The 13,487-nt window shown below is 38.1% G+C and overlaps 1 protein-coding gene and 1 long non-coding RNA gene across 26 annotated transcripts; one reads left to right on the top strand and one right to left on the bottom strand.

Annotated features, from left to right (window-relative positions):
• Positions 1 to 428: 428 nt before the first annotated feature.
• LOC133719730 (type I inositol polyphosphate 5-phosphatase 2-like) lies at positions 429 to 6,465 on the bottom strand. 22 transcript variants are annotated; one of them, XR_009851426.1, is made up of 5 exons: positions 6,102 to 6,465; positions 5,437 to 5,514; positions 5,223 to 5,342; positions 2,704 to 4,497; positions 429 to 1,137 (listed from the first exon to the last, which is right to left on the bottom strand). XR_009851426.1 is itself a non-coding variant. In XM_062145897.1 (3 exons), the coding sequence occupies exons 1-3, from the start codon at positions 1,166 to 1,168 to the stop codon at positions 622 to 624; spliced, it is 228 nt and encodes a 75-aa protein (XP_062001881.1). In that variant the 5' UTR covers positions 1,169 to 2,001; the 3' UTR covers positions 429 to 621. The 22 variants fall into 22 exon arrangements, 1 of the variants encoding a protein (XP_062001881.1); XR_009851427.1 differs by having other exon boundaries at positions 6,127 to 6,465; XR_009851413.1 differs by having other exon boundaries at positions 2,704 to 4,148; positions 4,352 to 4,497; positions 5,223 to 6,465.
• Positions 6,466 to 7,290: 825 nt separating this feature from the next.
• On the top strand, positions 7,291 to 10,135 carry LOC133722431 (uncharacterized). Of its 4 annotated transcripts, XR_009852734.1 has the most exons (7): positions 7,293 to 7,552; positions 7,643 to 7,699; positions 8,383 to 8,621; positions 8,780 to 8,852; positions 8,925 to 9,213; positions 9,368 to 9,638; positions 9,746 to 10,135. It is a non-coding gene; the product is annotated as an uncharacterized LOC133722431 (long non-coding RNA). The 4 variants fall into 4 exon arrangements; XR_009852735.1 differs by having other exon boundaries at positions 7,291 to 7,552; positions 8,383 to 8,852; positions 9,481 to 9,638; XR_009852736.1 differs by having other exon boundaries at positions 7,292 to 7,552; positions 8,383 to 8,852; positions 9,489 to 9,638.
• Positions 10,136 to 13,487: the final 3,352 nt, after the last annotated feature.

Raw genomic sequence — 13,487 nt, 5'->3', positions numbered from 1 at the left:
ATTTTTGAAATTTGCCTGCTGTTTATAAGCTTTACGGATACTTGCCATATATCACACTATTTAAGATTGAATCTACATTCTTTTGTATTACTTGACCGATGTTCATTATTATGTTAAACATCGTTTCCTTTTACGAAGTGATGTCCAAGCTTATATTAAACATCAGTTTTTGAGGTTGACACCGATGTTTATACTTATACTAGACATCGTTTTTCATTTAATAAATCAATGTCCATTGCGTTGTTTTACATCGTTTCTTACTTAATAAGTCGATGTTCATTAGGTTGTGTTACATCGTTTCTTACTTAATATTTTGTTATCCACTGGCTAATGGGACATCAATTTTTTCTTTTAGAACTGATGTATTAGTTCTTATATGACTTCATTTTTATAGTTATAAACTGACTTGTAACTATTGCTAGGAAATCTAATGAGAATACATATCGTAAGTAAATAAATTTTGATTAATATTGATGCTCAAAGTACATAACAACATCCCAAGTATTTCTATGCATAACATGTCGAAATAAAACAAAAATTTAAGTCTAAATGGTACATAATACTAGAAACATAAACGAAAGCAAGCCTCGCCATACTTATATCCCATTTGTTCTTCTGTTTTCATCTGCAAATAAAATGAAATGAACAATTAGCTATAACAAGAAAAACAGAAGGAAAGAAAGGAAAGGAAAAGGGAAAGACAAAAAGACATTGACCTTACAAGACATTCCTATCCTAGCATCCATAACACAATCTGTTGGTTAACTTAACTATACCTTTCTGGGATAGAAAGTACTGAAAGTATGTGCCTAGGTTGATTATGAAAAGGAAGATAGAAAGTACTGACCCGAAAATGTAGATACCCGATGGCTCTTCTGAAGAAATCCAATCATCAATATCAAGGTTTTCATCCGGAACTCTTCCAGCAACATTCCAAGTGGTTATTGTCAGCCTACATGAAACAATGTGCCCCAGGAAATTCCATTAAGAACCAAACTGGTGCTACTTCTAGGCCTAGCATTGGAGGAGGTAGAAAAACATAGACAAACCTCACATCCTTTGTGTTTATGTACTGAGCACGAGTAGTTTCTGATTTTCCTCTCCTATGTCTTAACTGATAGCCAAAAGAAGGCGGATCTGAACCAATAAATATCATATTTATGTACATTATTAGACAAGAAGAATGTAAAAGCACTCCAAAATATGATAGAACAAGCAGCTACATTTTTAAAATTCCCAAGTGGTTTCCTTTTCAAGGAACCCCATCATTTTTAAGGTCCAAGGTTGCAACAATGATATCACCTTGTAGCCCCCCAAATAAAAACAAACTAATTGCTTTATCATACAATAGAAATACTGGATTATAGCACACATTGAACATCTAGAAATGGTTATTTGAGATCTGATTTGTAAAGTAAAACTGTGCAGCAGAAATGCTCATGCACAAAGCCAAATTTGTCGTGATATAAATCTTTCATACGAACTCCAAATGGAGGCAGGCTGGTTTCATATGAAAGGTGGGAATGCCTACTTCTAAAGTACTGGTTTCTCGAAGCAAGATTGTACATAAAAAGATACTAAAAGAAACAGAAAGAACATGACAGTGATACTGTTTTCAGAAATTCCTGCAACAGACCTGTAACTTTGAAAAATCATAACTAATTATAGAAAAATCTTTTTTAGGAGATTCCAAGTCTCAAATACTCTTTAACAAGTCCACTACAAATTCTCAGAAGAAAATAACTTCAAATTATTAACAGAAAATTACAGTTTTACAGAAACAGGTCGCTGGGTCTGGAAACTGTAGTTTCTGAAATAATTTATACAAGTGATAGTCCAATTTGATAAGTACATCCAAACTCATATAGTTTTGAAGAAAAGTGAGAACCGAAAGACAAACTATCAAAGATCATGCATCAGTTCAGTTTGTCAAAACTCAAGCTATTTGGAAATATAAAATTGAAACAGAGTATGAGTTAACAACATCACAGAAATAAAAGCTTATTCCAATTGGTTTCTATAAGAACAGAGCTTAATCAAAGAGAGACTAAAAGATATCCAGACGTGTATTTGAATATGAAGAGCTGCAAATCAATAGAAAGTAATCAAAGAATTGAGATTGAAATTATCTATGATCATAATTCTCAACATTTAAGGTGGAAGAGATGTGATGAAAATCATCTATTTTAGAGGGGAGATTTAGCTACCAAATTTCCCAACAACCCCAAACTACTTAGACGACAAACGCTGTAGTTTCTCATGTCTGCAGACTTAAAAAACTAGAATACAAAAGTGCGCATGCATATGGGAATTACTCTCTTATGTCATACTGATAAAACTATAATGAAGGTATAGTTTTGTAGATCATTGTTATCGAAGCATTTCTTACCTCAAGGATCATTTTGATCTTAGATTATAATTTACAGTATGCTGTGGACTGAATTCTTAATTACCTCGGTAATAACCATTATGAGTAATTACATCTGGAGACGAATTCGATTTTATATAGCAGAACAAATCTTGGGTCTTTTGTTATCCCCAAGGGCAAAATATCAGTTGAAAATACTACTGGTTGCACCAGATATAGCTGTCATATGAGTTCAGTATAAGCATATATATCATGCGCTAAATGGAAGTACCACCAAATGAAGTGCGTTACAAAAGTGAGAAACAAATAAAGAAAAGGAGGGGTTCGGACAAAACCTTATGGCCAGAATCTGCTCGAACATTATCCGAAGCACGAGTGTCAATCTACACTTTGCTCAAACAAGTTTCCTGAATTACTACCAGAAATATTTGCAGCATTCTGTTCGTAGTCACAATCAACCAACTCTTCTAGTCTATCAACCTGAACTGGCATACATATAAAATATTAAAAGTAATTAATAAGATGCATTTTTACTCAAGAGAAAGAACAAGTGCTAATTAAAACTGGAAAGGTTAGCAGTTCATAAAGATGGATTCTTTCTTTGTATGGCCATTTTGAGGCATTTATCCAAGATTGTAGATTACTAACTCAAGCTGTCTCCTATATGGTTTGGAGTTTTTAGTAAATCTTAAAGATACAACCTTGGATTAGTTATTCAAGGCTAATATGTGACAGTCAAGCATTGCATTAGCATAGGAGCTAGATGTCAACAAGATATACAAGCGAATAGAAAAAGCTAATAGAAGCCCACCAAGAATTGAAACTGTAAGAGCTGACTGATAATGAAATGAAAGGGCAAGTAATTAAAGAGAAAACTGAGAAACACTTTGTTCCCATCAACTAGCAGAAATTAAGTTTACTCGCAATCATTAAATCAATGAAGCAAATCACTCATCAAACACAATCCACTGCAGAATCATCAAGTATAGGGGTACAACCTTTGAGAGGATTGGTAAACCTTTAAACTAGCCTTTACTCTGTCATGGTTATTCCTGTTTATTTTAGCACAACCCTTGAATTTTTATTTTATTTTTCATTTCTATGAGTACATTTCCCTAACTGGAAAGGAAAAACAGAGGAATATTCAAAGTAAAGCTAAACTAAAATGCAACATCATAATACAAAAGTCTAGCTAAAGAAAAATGGTTTGAGCATGTAATGTATCAGAAATCCACAAGCATCTAAACATTTTCATTAAACACAAAATTTTCAATTTTACACTAACTCACCCAGTGTTCACAGCTCACATAAACATTTTTGTGGTTTTATGATCTTTCTGCACAAACCAATTTAGTAAAGGCACTAAAGGAGGCTTAGACAGTCTATCAACCAATATGTGTGTGTGGGTGTGTCTAGACTCTAGATTTCATTGTATTAATTTTGGTCATTACTGATAAGAGTTAAGTATCTATCTATATTACAAGATACACATGCAGGATACAGATTTTCACCACAAGATAGAGGAGCGAAAATTGGTCTTCCTAGTAAATTTTTTTCTTTTGATGAATGATATTCTTTTTCTTCACACCAACAATCCAGTTAATTCACAATTAAAAGGTTTCCTGTATTATATATCAGATCTTCGGGAGCAACCCATCTCCCAATTTTGCATTTCAGATGAATTGCATCTCAGAAGTTAACACACTGAGAAAATTTTGCATTTGAGGCCTTGTCGAGGGCTCCATATTTCCTCATAACATGAAGTATGTACATGACAAACCTGCATCATCATGGATATGAAAGACTGACATGACAAACTTGGACCCAAAAGTAGTAGACTCAAACAAAAGAATCGAAGAACTGACCTAGTACTCCATCATGAGCAAATCATGTTACTAACTGAAAGCACCTCTAATATTATTACCCAAGAAAAAATCACAGACATTACTTATTCCAGGTGAATGGTAGTGTATATGAAATTACCATGTTCATTTATTAGGTTTCCTCAGCAGTGGCCATCGTAGGAAGGGCAGCCATGATAGCATAGACACTGACGCGGACAACCTCATGATAAGGAGCAAAAACCTGCTGTAAGAAGCTTAGGAACCAGATATATTAGGGAGATCCCCCTGCCAATAAACATTGGAATTACAGTGGAGTACCAAATGTCCGAAAGTTAGATCTAAAGCTAATTTAAAACAGGAATTCAATAGACAAATATTATAGAATCTTGCAAATTAAGCTAAAGACCTCTTTTCATTGGTACTTGCATGATTAATGAAGGGGTATTAAACAGGGATTGCAACAGTGAAACAGTCTAACCATCTTATATTGTACATTGAGCTTTTACAAGTAATCTGTTTTTGTTCCACAGCATCGGTCAGGTTTTTGAATTGGAACTTAGAGTAACACAGAACAACTACAATGATGAGAGCATGAACTAGTTAATGATGTTTCTAAAATTTCAGGACAGAGACATACAAAGAGAAATTCTGAGAATCAAAAGTATAGACTTTAGAGATACCCATTGGTAAAAATGTGCTTGATCATGACTGTGAGCATATCAAGTATCTCTTCATTAATGGTAGGAATTTTATGAGATGACTGTTGGAATCCCTTTAGGCAGTTATTTTTAACGTCGTGATATGTTAGCACATCAGCTAGATCAATCATTGCGGCCTCAACTGCTAGATCATCAACCTCATATAATGACAAACCAGTGAAAAAAATCTCAATATCAATGTACTCTAAGCGAACTCGTGATAGAAAATTCATGTTGATAACATAATGAGTGAAGTATATGCTGAAATGATATTTTTCCACTCGTGTAGCATAAAATGATCTAGCTACGTACTTTTGTTATCCGCAGCGGGAAAACAAATTAACTTGAAAACACCACTGCCTGCAGTTGCAATTTTATATGAGCCAAGTACTAGGACATCGGGTGCTAAACAGATCAAAGCTACATTTCAATCTGCTGAGTACCAGGCCACAATGATCTACATTAGAAAAGAATGAAAACATAAAAATGCAGCAATGAAATCAGACAAATAAGGTGTGGACAAAACCTTCTGGACCAAAATCTACACTCGAATGAGCAGTACTCTATCCGATTAAAGTCATGCATCGCGTACAACTTCATCAACCTGCACCCACATCCATACAAAATTAAAAGAAAGCAACTCATCAAAATCGCCTTGTTTTCTTCACTTGCCAATTTTTGTTCTTTAACCAAGCAATGTATTACTATTTCAAGGGTTGTACAGTTGTACTATACGGTTGATTTGGAGTTTCATACTAAAACACAAAGATACAAGGATTTGTAATACACCTCCGAAAGAAGAAAACCCAAGATAAAACCATTTCCCCCTGCGTCTTCTCTCAATCCAACAGACACTAAAAACGTAAAATTTTAAGTTTATTGCAGTTATGAACAACCAAACATCAACTACAAACAAAAAAGTTAGTACAAAATTGAACTGAAATATGATGAATCGACCAGAATATATTGCAGAAAATCTAATAAAATACTGAAACCAAAGATCATATTGTGCTATTCACCCCAAGAGAATCACACATATTCTGCTTCTAAAACCCAAAATATGCCATGAATATATAGACCAGCCCCAAAAGCCACTCTCCGTGTAAACACCACAAAACCCAAGACCCCATTCATCAAATCTACAGAGCTAAGCAACTATATCACACACTTGCAATTCAAAATAAAACAAACCCAGTTCCAGACTGAGAGCAATCACCCAAAACCAAGCCTAGAAACCAAAACCCAACTAGTATAACTGAGGAGGAGGATTATGGAGGAGGCGGAGAACGAAGAGGAGGATGGTTTTTGTCGGAGGGGGAGAACGAAGAGGATGATTCTCTTCACCGTCTTCGAGCAGAGGAGCTGGTCCGAGGCAGAAAAGGTTGAGGACGAGGAGGGTCGGGTTGTGATTGTAGCCGGAGAACGGAAACGAGGAAGAGGGTTGTGGTCGGAGGCGGAGAACGAAGAGGAGGATGGCTTTTGTCAGAGGCGGAGAACGAAGGAGAAAAGGGAGGTTTGGTCGAATAGTGTTAGGCAAGCTGAAGTCAATTTTAGTCCAAATATGTGTAAGTGTGGGAATGAGCTTTTCCTCCCCCGCGCTTCTTTAAAAAATTTTAACTTAGCCGCTCAGCGTTTTTTCTGAAAATTCAAACAAAAGTTTTGTCACCGACTAATTTCAAAACCGATGTCAGTTATATGCATACAAATCGGTTTTTGAGGAATCGATGTTAATGACATTGTTTTACATCGCGTGTATTTCTCACCGATTTAATTGTCATGATGTCTATGAGCATAATTCTAGTAGTGAAGGGATCAAGCCACTCGTAGTTCAGATTTTTGGGAAGGTTTGGATGCTTCGATGGGTAAAAGACCCCCCAAAGAATTTTGGTTAAGTGTTTAGGTGACTTTAAGGTCATTTGAATATGGAAATTTGGATGACTTTTGTAGTCACAAGGATTTGGTGAATTTGGTCTAGAAAAAACCAGGGATTCGATTAAGGTCACTGTTGCATCCAGATTTAAATCTAGACTGCCTACATACCTTGTGAAGGCATCAAACCACTATAGTTCAACGTTTTGGATTTTCACAATTTTGTCCCAATTTTTTTATTCAACGGATATGTATTTTTTTGAACCCGTCGAAGGAACATTTTTTGGTGGACACCCGATTTTAGTAGAATGTCCACTTATTTAAATTGGGCATCCGAATGTGCCGGACTTCATAATGGACCCTGGAATTTGAAGTGGGCTTTGTGTCGCCTTCCCCTCCTTTCTTTTTATTTCACTTATCAAGGAACAATTTAACCAGGCCCGAACTTTTGTCAAACTGAGCCCAAAAGCTTGCAACCCATACACTTGGATACCAACAACTTGATTTTATCTACCCCCAGCTTATCTTTTTGACAAAACTGAACTCCCAAAACTCCATCTAGCAGATGTTTTCTCTAAATTGGATGACTCGATAAGCTTCAAGTTACCTAGAGAATATCTCTGGTGTGGTTATCAGCTTAGGATAGAGGTTGAATTAGAGATGGAGATCAACTCAGCCAGCTCAATTAGGAGAAGGAGACTCGATGTCTGGCCCTTCATAAATAGCGGGATCCATACTGGAGATGCTGCACTCTTAATCGAAAGCTTGAACTGGTAAAGCCTCCAACTTTCTTCTCTCTTCTCCCTGGGTTTTGATTAATCGAAACACTGAGCATATTTTTTTAAATTTCTTTGCTGGTGTAGGTTCAGATCCCTATTGCGGCGGTTGGTCAGGAGCAAAGGGCTGGTGCGGCTCTTCTAGTACGACCCCCTTCTGTGAAGACATAATCAATTTTCCCCTTCTTTTTTGGCATTTGTTTGTTGACCATGCAGACCACCGCTTCAAACTTGGAGTCACCGATCCAACTGCATGCTTTGTGTTTTTGTCATCTTGCCATTCAACTACAGCATGCTTTTCACACCTTTTGATTACACAAAGTCTAGAAACTTGCAGCACACTATAGTTGGATAATCATGCTTTAAGATTTTCTTTTTTACGTGTACTGCTGAGTTTCCCACCGCCAAACAAAAGAAAAAGGATTTATGGCTTCTATTTGGTCACTATTTTGTCTTCTTGCATTATTGAACCATTGTTCTCCCATCTTAGGATCAAAGTGAGAGAGAGAGAGAGAGAGAGAGAGAGAGAGAGAAGAAACAAAGCTTAATTAAACTTATGATTCTTCAGAGCCATTTGGTCTTTGTTGTCTGACTCATGTTTAAAGCCAAAGCAATTTGCAGCAAATTTTGACAATGATAACTTGAATATATATATATATATACACACACACACACACATTTCTTTCTTTGTCTTTACTTCTCAAACAAAGCTACAGTAGCACCATGGCTTAGTCACGTACAGGACTTGTGTGCTGATTATTTTTCTACCGTCAAGACATGTTTGTGTTATCTTGGTATTGACTCTTTAATTATCAAAACTGTTGCAGGTACCACATCTTTTGAAGAAAACATAACTACCCCAGTATTTTGGTGCTTGTGACTCTCAAGGAAAGAGAAAGAAAATGACACTTCTCGAGGCTGCAATCCAAGAGGTCCTGACCACAAGAATACAATATTTTTTTGAAGAAGATTTTCATAGCTTGGTGTTCTTGTGCAGGAACTATTACGTGGCTTTTAGGTGGCATGAGTACACCTCTTGCTGCATACTGATGATGCCCACAAGAAGGTATCAGAACAAATCATCCAATGCTAACCATGCCCACCTTCTTTCTATTGCACCCACCACTTGAATTTGAACAGCTCTTGCATTTGTGATGCTTCTGTATATATGTATTTGTCGTAGGTTTCAAACGATTCCCATAATTCTTCCACTTTATGTTTTAGTGATCACAGGTGAGCCAAATAGAACACGCTGCCGATTTGTGACTGAAGGCGAGCTGTGATCTTGTTGTTGAAGGTAAGCACCCTTCTATAGGAAGATGGCCACTTTACTTTCAGGGGCAGCATTTTGATGATGACTTTGATGCAGGTGGAGACATAGCTTGGCGTTGAAACTCTGCACCGGAATCATCTTGGAGCCGCTTCCCCACTATTATGAACCCAAGAACTTCGCAGATTTGTCCTTGGTATGAACCGGCAGCCCAAGGCTTTCATTTGACGCTTATTTTTGCCACCCATATGCAGGACGCACCGCGATACAGGCATTAACAAAAAAGTGCAGTGAACCCCCCTTCAACCTTTTCAACCTTACTCCCGCCACCTATACGCAGGACGCCCCGCAATATAGGCATCGAAAGCAAGCATAGCAAAATACACAGGTGAGCCATCCGCTTCTCTTCTTTTGCCATCAGAAAGTTGTTGAAATCCCTCCTCCGTGAGTGTGCTTCTTTCATTCTTTGAACCTGCACTTCTTGTCAACATAAAGGTATTTCGAAAAATGTTTTTTGGTTGTTTTTTCCTTCTGATTTCTAGTGGGCAGCAGTAGAGTTTTTGAGGTTTTGTGGCTTTGATGTTGGTGTATTTGGCTTTGGGGGGTTTTGAGGCTTTTTAGTATGGAGGATTTGTTATTGGTGCTGTTTTGGAAGGGTTATAGAGCTCATGCATGTGAAAAGAAGCAAGTCTTCTGCACTCATGGAGACGTCAGCAATGGTAAAGGAAAAAAAAAAACAAGAAAGGCCATAAACATATGACCAGCAGGATACCTGAATATAAAGCTCTCCTGTCATCGGATTGTCATCTCCAGGTAACTACCAACTGGTCACTCTCTCTTCCTCTCTAACGCTACCTTACTTTGATGCAGAAACTTAACTCACTTATTCTTCTGTATTCCTCTGTCTGTTTCTTGTACAGCTTTGTGTTCTTTATATAGGAGGCAGTGAGGATTCTGGAGGGCTAGATAATGCCTGTTTGAAATTTGAATTTCCCAAAGCACATGAAGATAAGCTGCTGATCAAGGACTTTACCTTTGACTCCGAAATTGAATTTGGACGCCTTCTTCCACCTCATTCTTATCTCATTTTGAGATATTTGATTCAAAATTTGAAAGATTCCTTTTGTTTTCTGTTTTGTAGCTTTTCAACATTCAATTTGTTTGAATTTGAAAGACATAATTTGTAACTAAAGCATTTGTTTTTGCTGCCATTATCCTCTTCTCTCTTTTCTTTTGAATAATGTTGCGGTAACTACATGCTTCATAGTGGATTTTATTGAAGGAAGGGATCCCAACTGATTCCGTAATTATCTTGTATTGAGTAGATAATCTTATGTAATCTTCTGTAGTTATCATCTTTGTTATGCTTACCTAGAATAGCTCCTAGATGTAAGGATATCAAAACGTACAGTAGTTGTATATATATGCCTTGTAACCTTGTTTGAGGTGATATACAAAGAAGTATTCAACACCACAATTATGTTTATGGTATCAGAGCATCGCTATTGAGACCTTAGAACATAATACAACCATTACCTCATGGCCGTTGACGAAGATCGTTCGATCATCAAACAAGACAAGGGTTCGAACACTTCCAGGACCGCATAACCATGGGAGAATTCCAATCACCCGGCCCGCTCTTTGTCCATCATTCGGATCAACCAGGGGCAGTTCTTGTCTCATAACCGTTGATGGAAGATAACTACACAACGTGGGCACAATCAATGGACATGGCGCTCACTATCAAGAACAAGAAGGATTTCATTAACGGAACCCTAAAAAGACCAGCGCACAACGCCGATGAACAGAACCAATGGGATCGATGTAACACTCTTGTCAAGACTTGGCTTCTGGCAGCCATGTCAAAGGAGAATCAAAGCAGCGTTGTTCACTGCAAGGATGCTCGAGGTATGTGGCTAGAATTGCAAGAGAGATTCTCTCAGACTAATACAATTTTGTTGTTCAATATAGAGAATGCTATACATGGATGTGAACAAGGATCAAGCTCAGTCAATTCCTTCTACACGAAACTCAAAGGTCTATGGGATGAAAAGGATGCTCTTTGTTCCTTTCCTCCTTGTACCTGTGAGGCTACAATAGAGGTCAAGACTTTCATTGAAAGCCAAAAGACCATGAAGTTCCTTATGGGGCTAAATGAGAGTTTTGCACAAACCCGCAGCACCATAATAGGAATGGATCCTCTTCCAAACCTCAACAAAGCTTATGCAATGGTGTTACGCCAAGAGAAGCAGGCGAAAACCGCCGCTAACAAATGCACAATTTCTTCAGAATCCTCTACCTTTGCGGTCAAGCGAGTGAACAGAGGCAACAGTCCTTAAGAAGGAGAGAACCGCAACTTCGATCCTAGTGCGGGAACATCAAGATTTTGTGAGAAGTGTGGGATGGATAATCACACTGCGCGGTATTACAGGGCACACTTGAAGTGCACCTACTGCTAGGGCAAAGGGCACACCTAGGCATACTGTCGCAAAAGGAAGAATGATAATGCTGCTGCTGAAGGTGGACAAATTCGATCCAAGGAAAATCATGTCGAGGCACAGAAGGATGACAAGGAAGCTGCTTTTGTCAATTTTCCATTCACAAGAGAGGAGTGTCAACATCTCCTCAACCAACTCATAACTCAAACAAAGTCTGCATCTGCCAATTTGGTCGGTAACATCTCAAACTATGAGGAACTTTCAGGTAAAATCTACCACCTTGCACAAAACAGTAAAGAGCCAATTTGGATCCTAGATAGTGGGGCTAGCGATCATATTGTTTGCAACCCTAGTTTGCATACCTCATTTAAATCAGTACCTAATCGAAGAGTTAAACTCCCTGATGGAACCACAACGCATGTCACTCATATTGGCACCGTTGTTTTCTCTCCCCATTTTGTCCTTCATAACGTTCTTTGTGTTCCGCTATTTTATCTTAATCTGATTTCAGTGAGCAAACTAGCATTCGACTCTTTCTATATTACCATTTTTCTCAGACAAATCTATTTCATACAGGAACTACGATTGGGGAGGATGATTAGGACGGGAACTGAGAAGGAGGGACTCTACCGCCTCAATCTGCAACAGGAAGGAACATGCAATGTGGTTCATGCGAGCTCGGACAACTTGTGGCACCAACGGCTTGGCCACCCTTCGAATAAAGTTTCTTCATTATTTTCTTTTCTTACAAATAAAGCTTGTGATTCAAACTCTTGTTCTATTTGTCCTTTAGCCAAACTTACTAGGCAACCCTTTCCTTTGAGTGTTAATCGTAGTGCATCTTGTTTCGATTTAATTCATGTCGATATTTGGGGTGGTTTTCGTGTTCCAACTTATTCGGGTGCAAAGTATTTTTTGACAATTGTTGATGATCATTCATGTAGCACTTGGGTGTATTTGATGGCACAAAAATCGGAAGCACACACTTTGCTAATCCATTTCATCCATTTAGCTGAAACTCAGTTTGGTAAAATTGTTAAGGTCGTTAGAAGTGATAATGGTCCGGAATTCACAATCCCTGATTTTTATTCTTCTAAAGGCATCATTCACCAAACTAGTTGCGTCAACACACCTTAACAAAATGGTGTGGCTGAGCGCAAACATCGACATATGTTAAACGTTGCTAGGGCTCTTCTTTTCCAAGCACATTTGCCAAGACCTTTTTTGGGGGATGCGATACTCACTGTGACTTACTTGATCAATAGGACACCAACTCCAAATCTTCAAGGTAAGACACCATTTGAAAAGCTTTTTAACAAGGAGCCTAATTATTCTCATTTAAAAGTTTTTGGCTGTAAATGTTTTGTGTCCACCCATCCTACACGTCCTTCCAAATTTGATCCAAGGTCAACTGTTTTTGTCGGCTATCCAAATGGGAAAAAGGGATACAAGGTGTATGATTTGACAACCAAGAAATCCCTAGTTTCAAGGGATGTGTTCTTCGTTGAACAAGAATTTCCTTTCCAAACAAATTTTGTTTCTTCTTCACCTCAAAATAATTTATTTCCTTCTTTGACTCATTCTCTTCATTATGATGTTTTTCACACTCCAACTCCTACAATCTCTCCTTCGAATCCTACACAAGAGCCTTTCACATCAGTTTGTCCTCCAAGTTCCGCCGAAAATAATTCCCTTTCTCCAAATTCCCAAACTTCCGCTGAAGATAATCTTCTCTCTTCTCCATCCAAAACAGTCACAAATCATGCATCTTCTGCTCCTTCTCTCTCGGAACACCGTTCATTACCTTCACCTCCAACCTTAGCTGCACCACATCTCCGCAAGTCAACTCATGCCACCAAAATCCCCACGGCATTGTAGGACTTCCACAATGAAGCGGCCCTTCCCTCACGGCCCACTCCATCATCTTCTTCGGATGAGGTTCACTCTCCTAGTACGGCTCACAGTATCTCTCAGGTTCTTCCTTATGCCAACCTTTCTTCTTTTCACATAACCTTTGCTACTAATCTTTCTCTGCAAAGAGAACCGACTTCGTTTTCTCAAGGCAATTAAAGATCCTAAATGGAGAGAAACTATGCAACTTGAGATTCAAGCGCTACAAGCCAATCATACGTGAAGTCTAGTTCCTCCTCCAGCCCACAAACAACCAATTGGCTGTAAATGGGTGTACAAGATCAAGTATAATCCTGATGGCACCATTGAACGG

This window comes from Rosa rugosa, chromosome 7, assembly GCF_958449725.1.
Source record: "Rosa rugosa chromosome 7, drRosRugo1.1, whole genome shotgun sequence".
Classification (NCBI taxonomy): Eukaryota; Viridiplantae; Streptophyta; class Magnoliopsida; order Rosales; family Rosaceae; genus Rosa; species Rosa rugosa.
The sequence above is the reverse complement of the archived record's forward strand: the minus strand, read 5'-3'. Positions and strand labels throughout refer to the sequence as shown.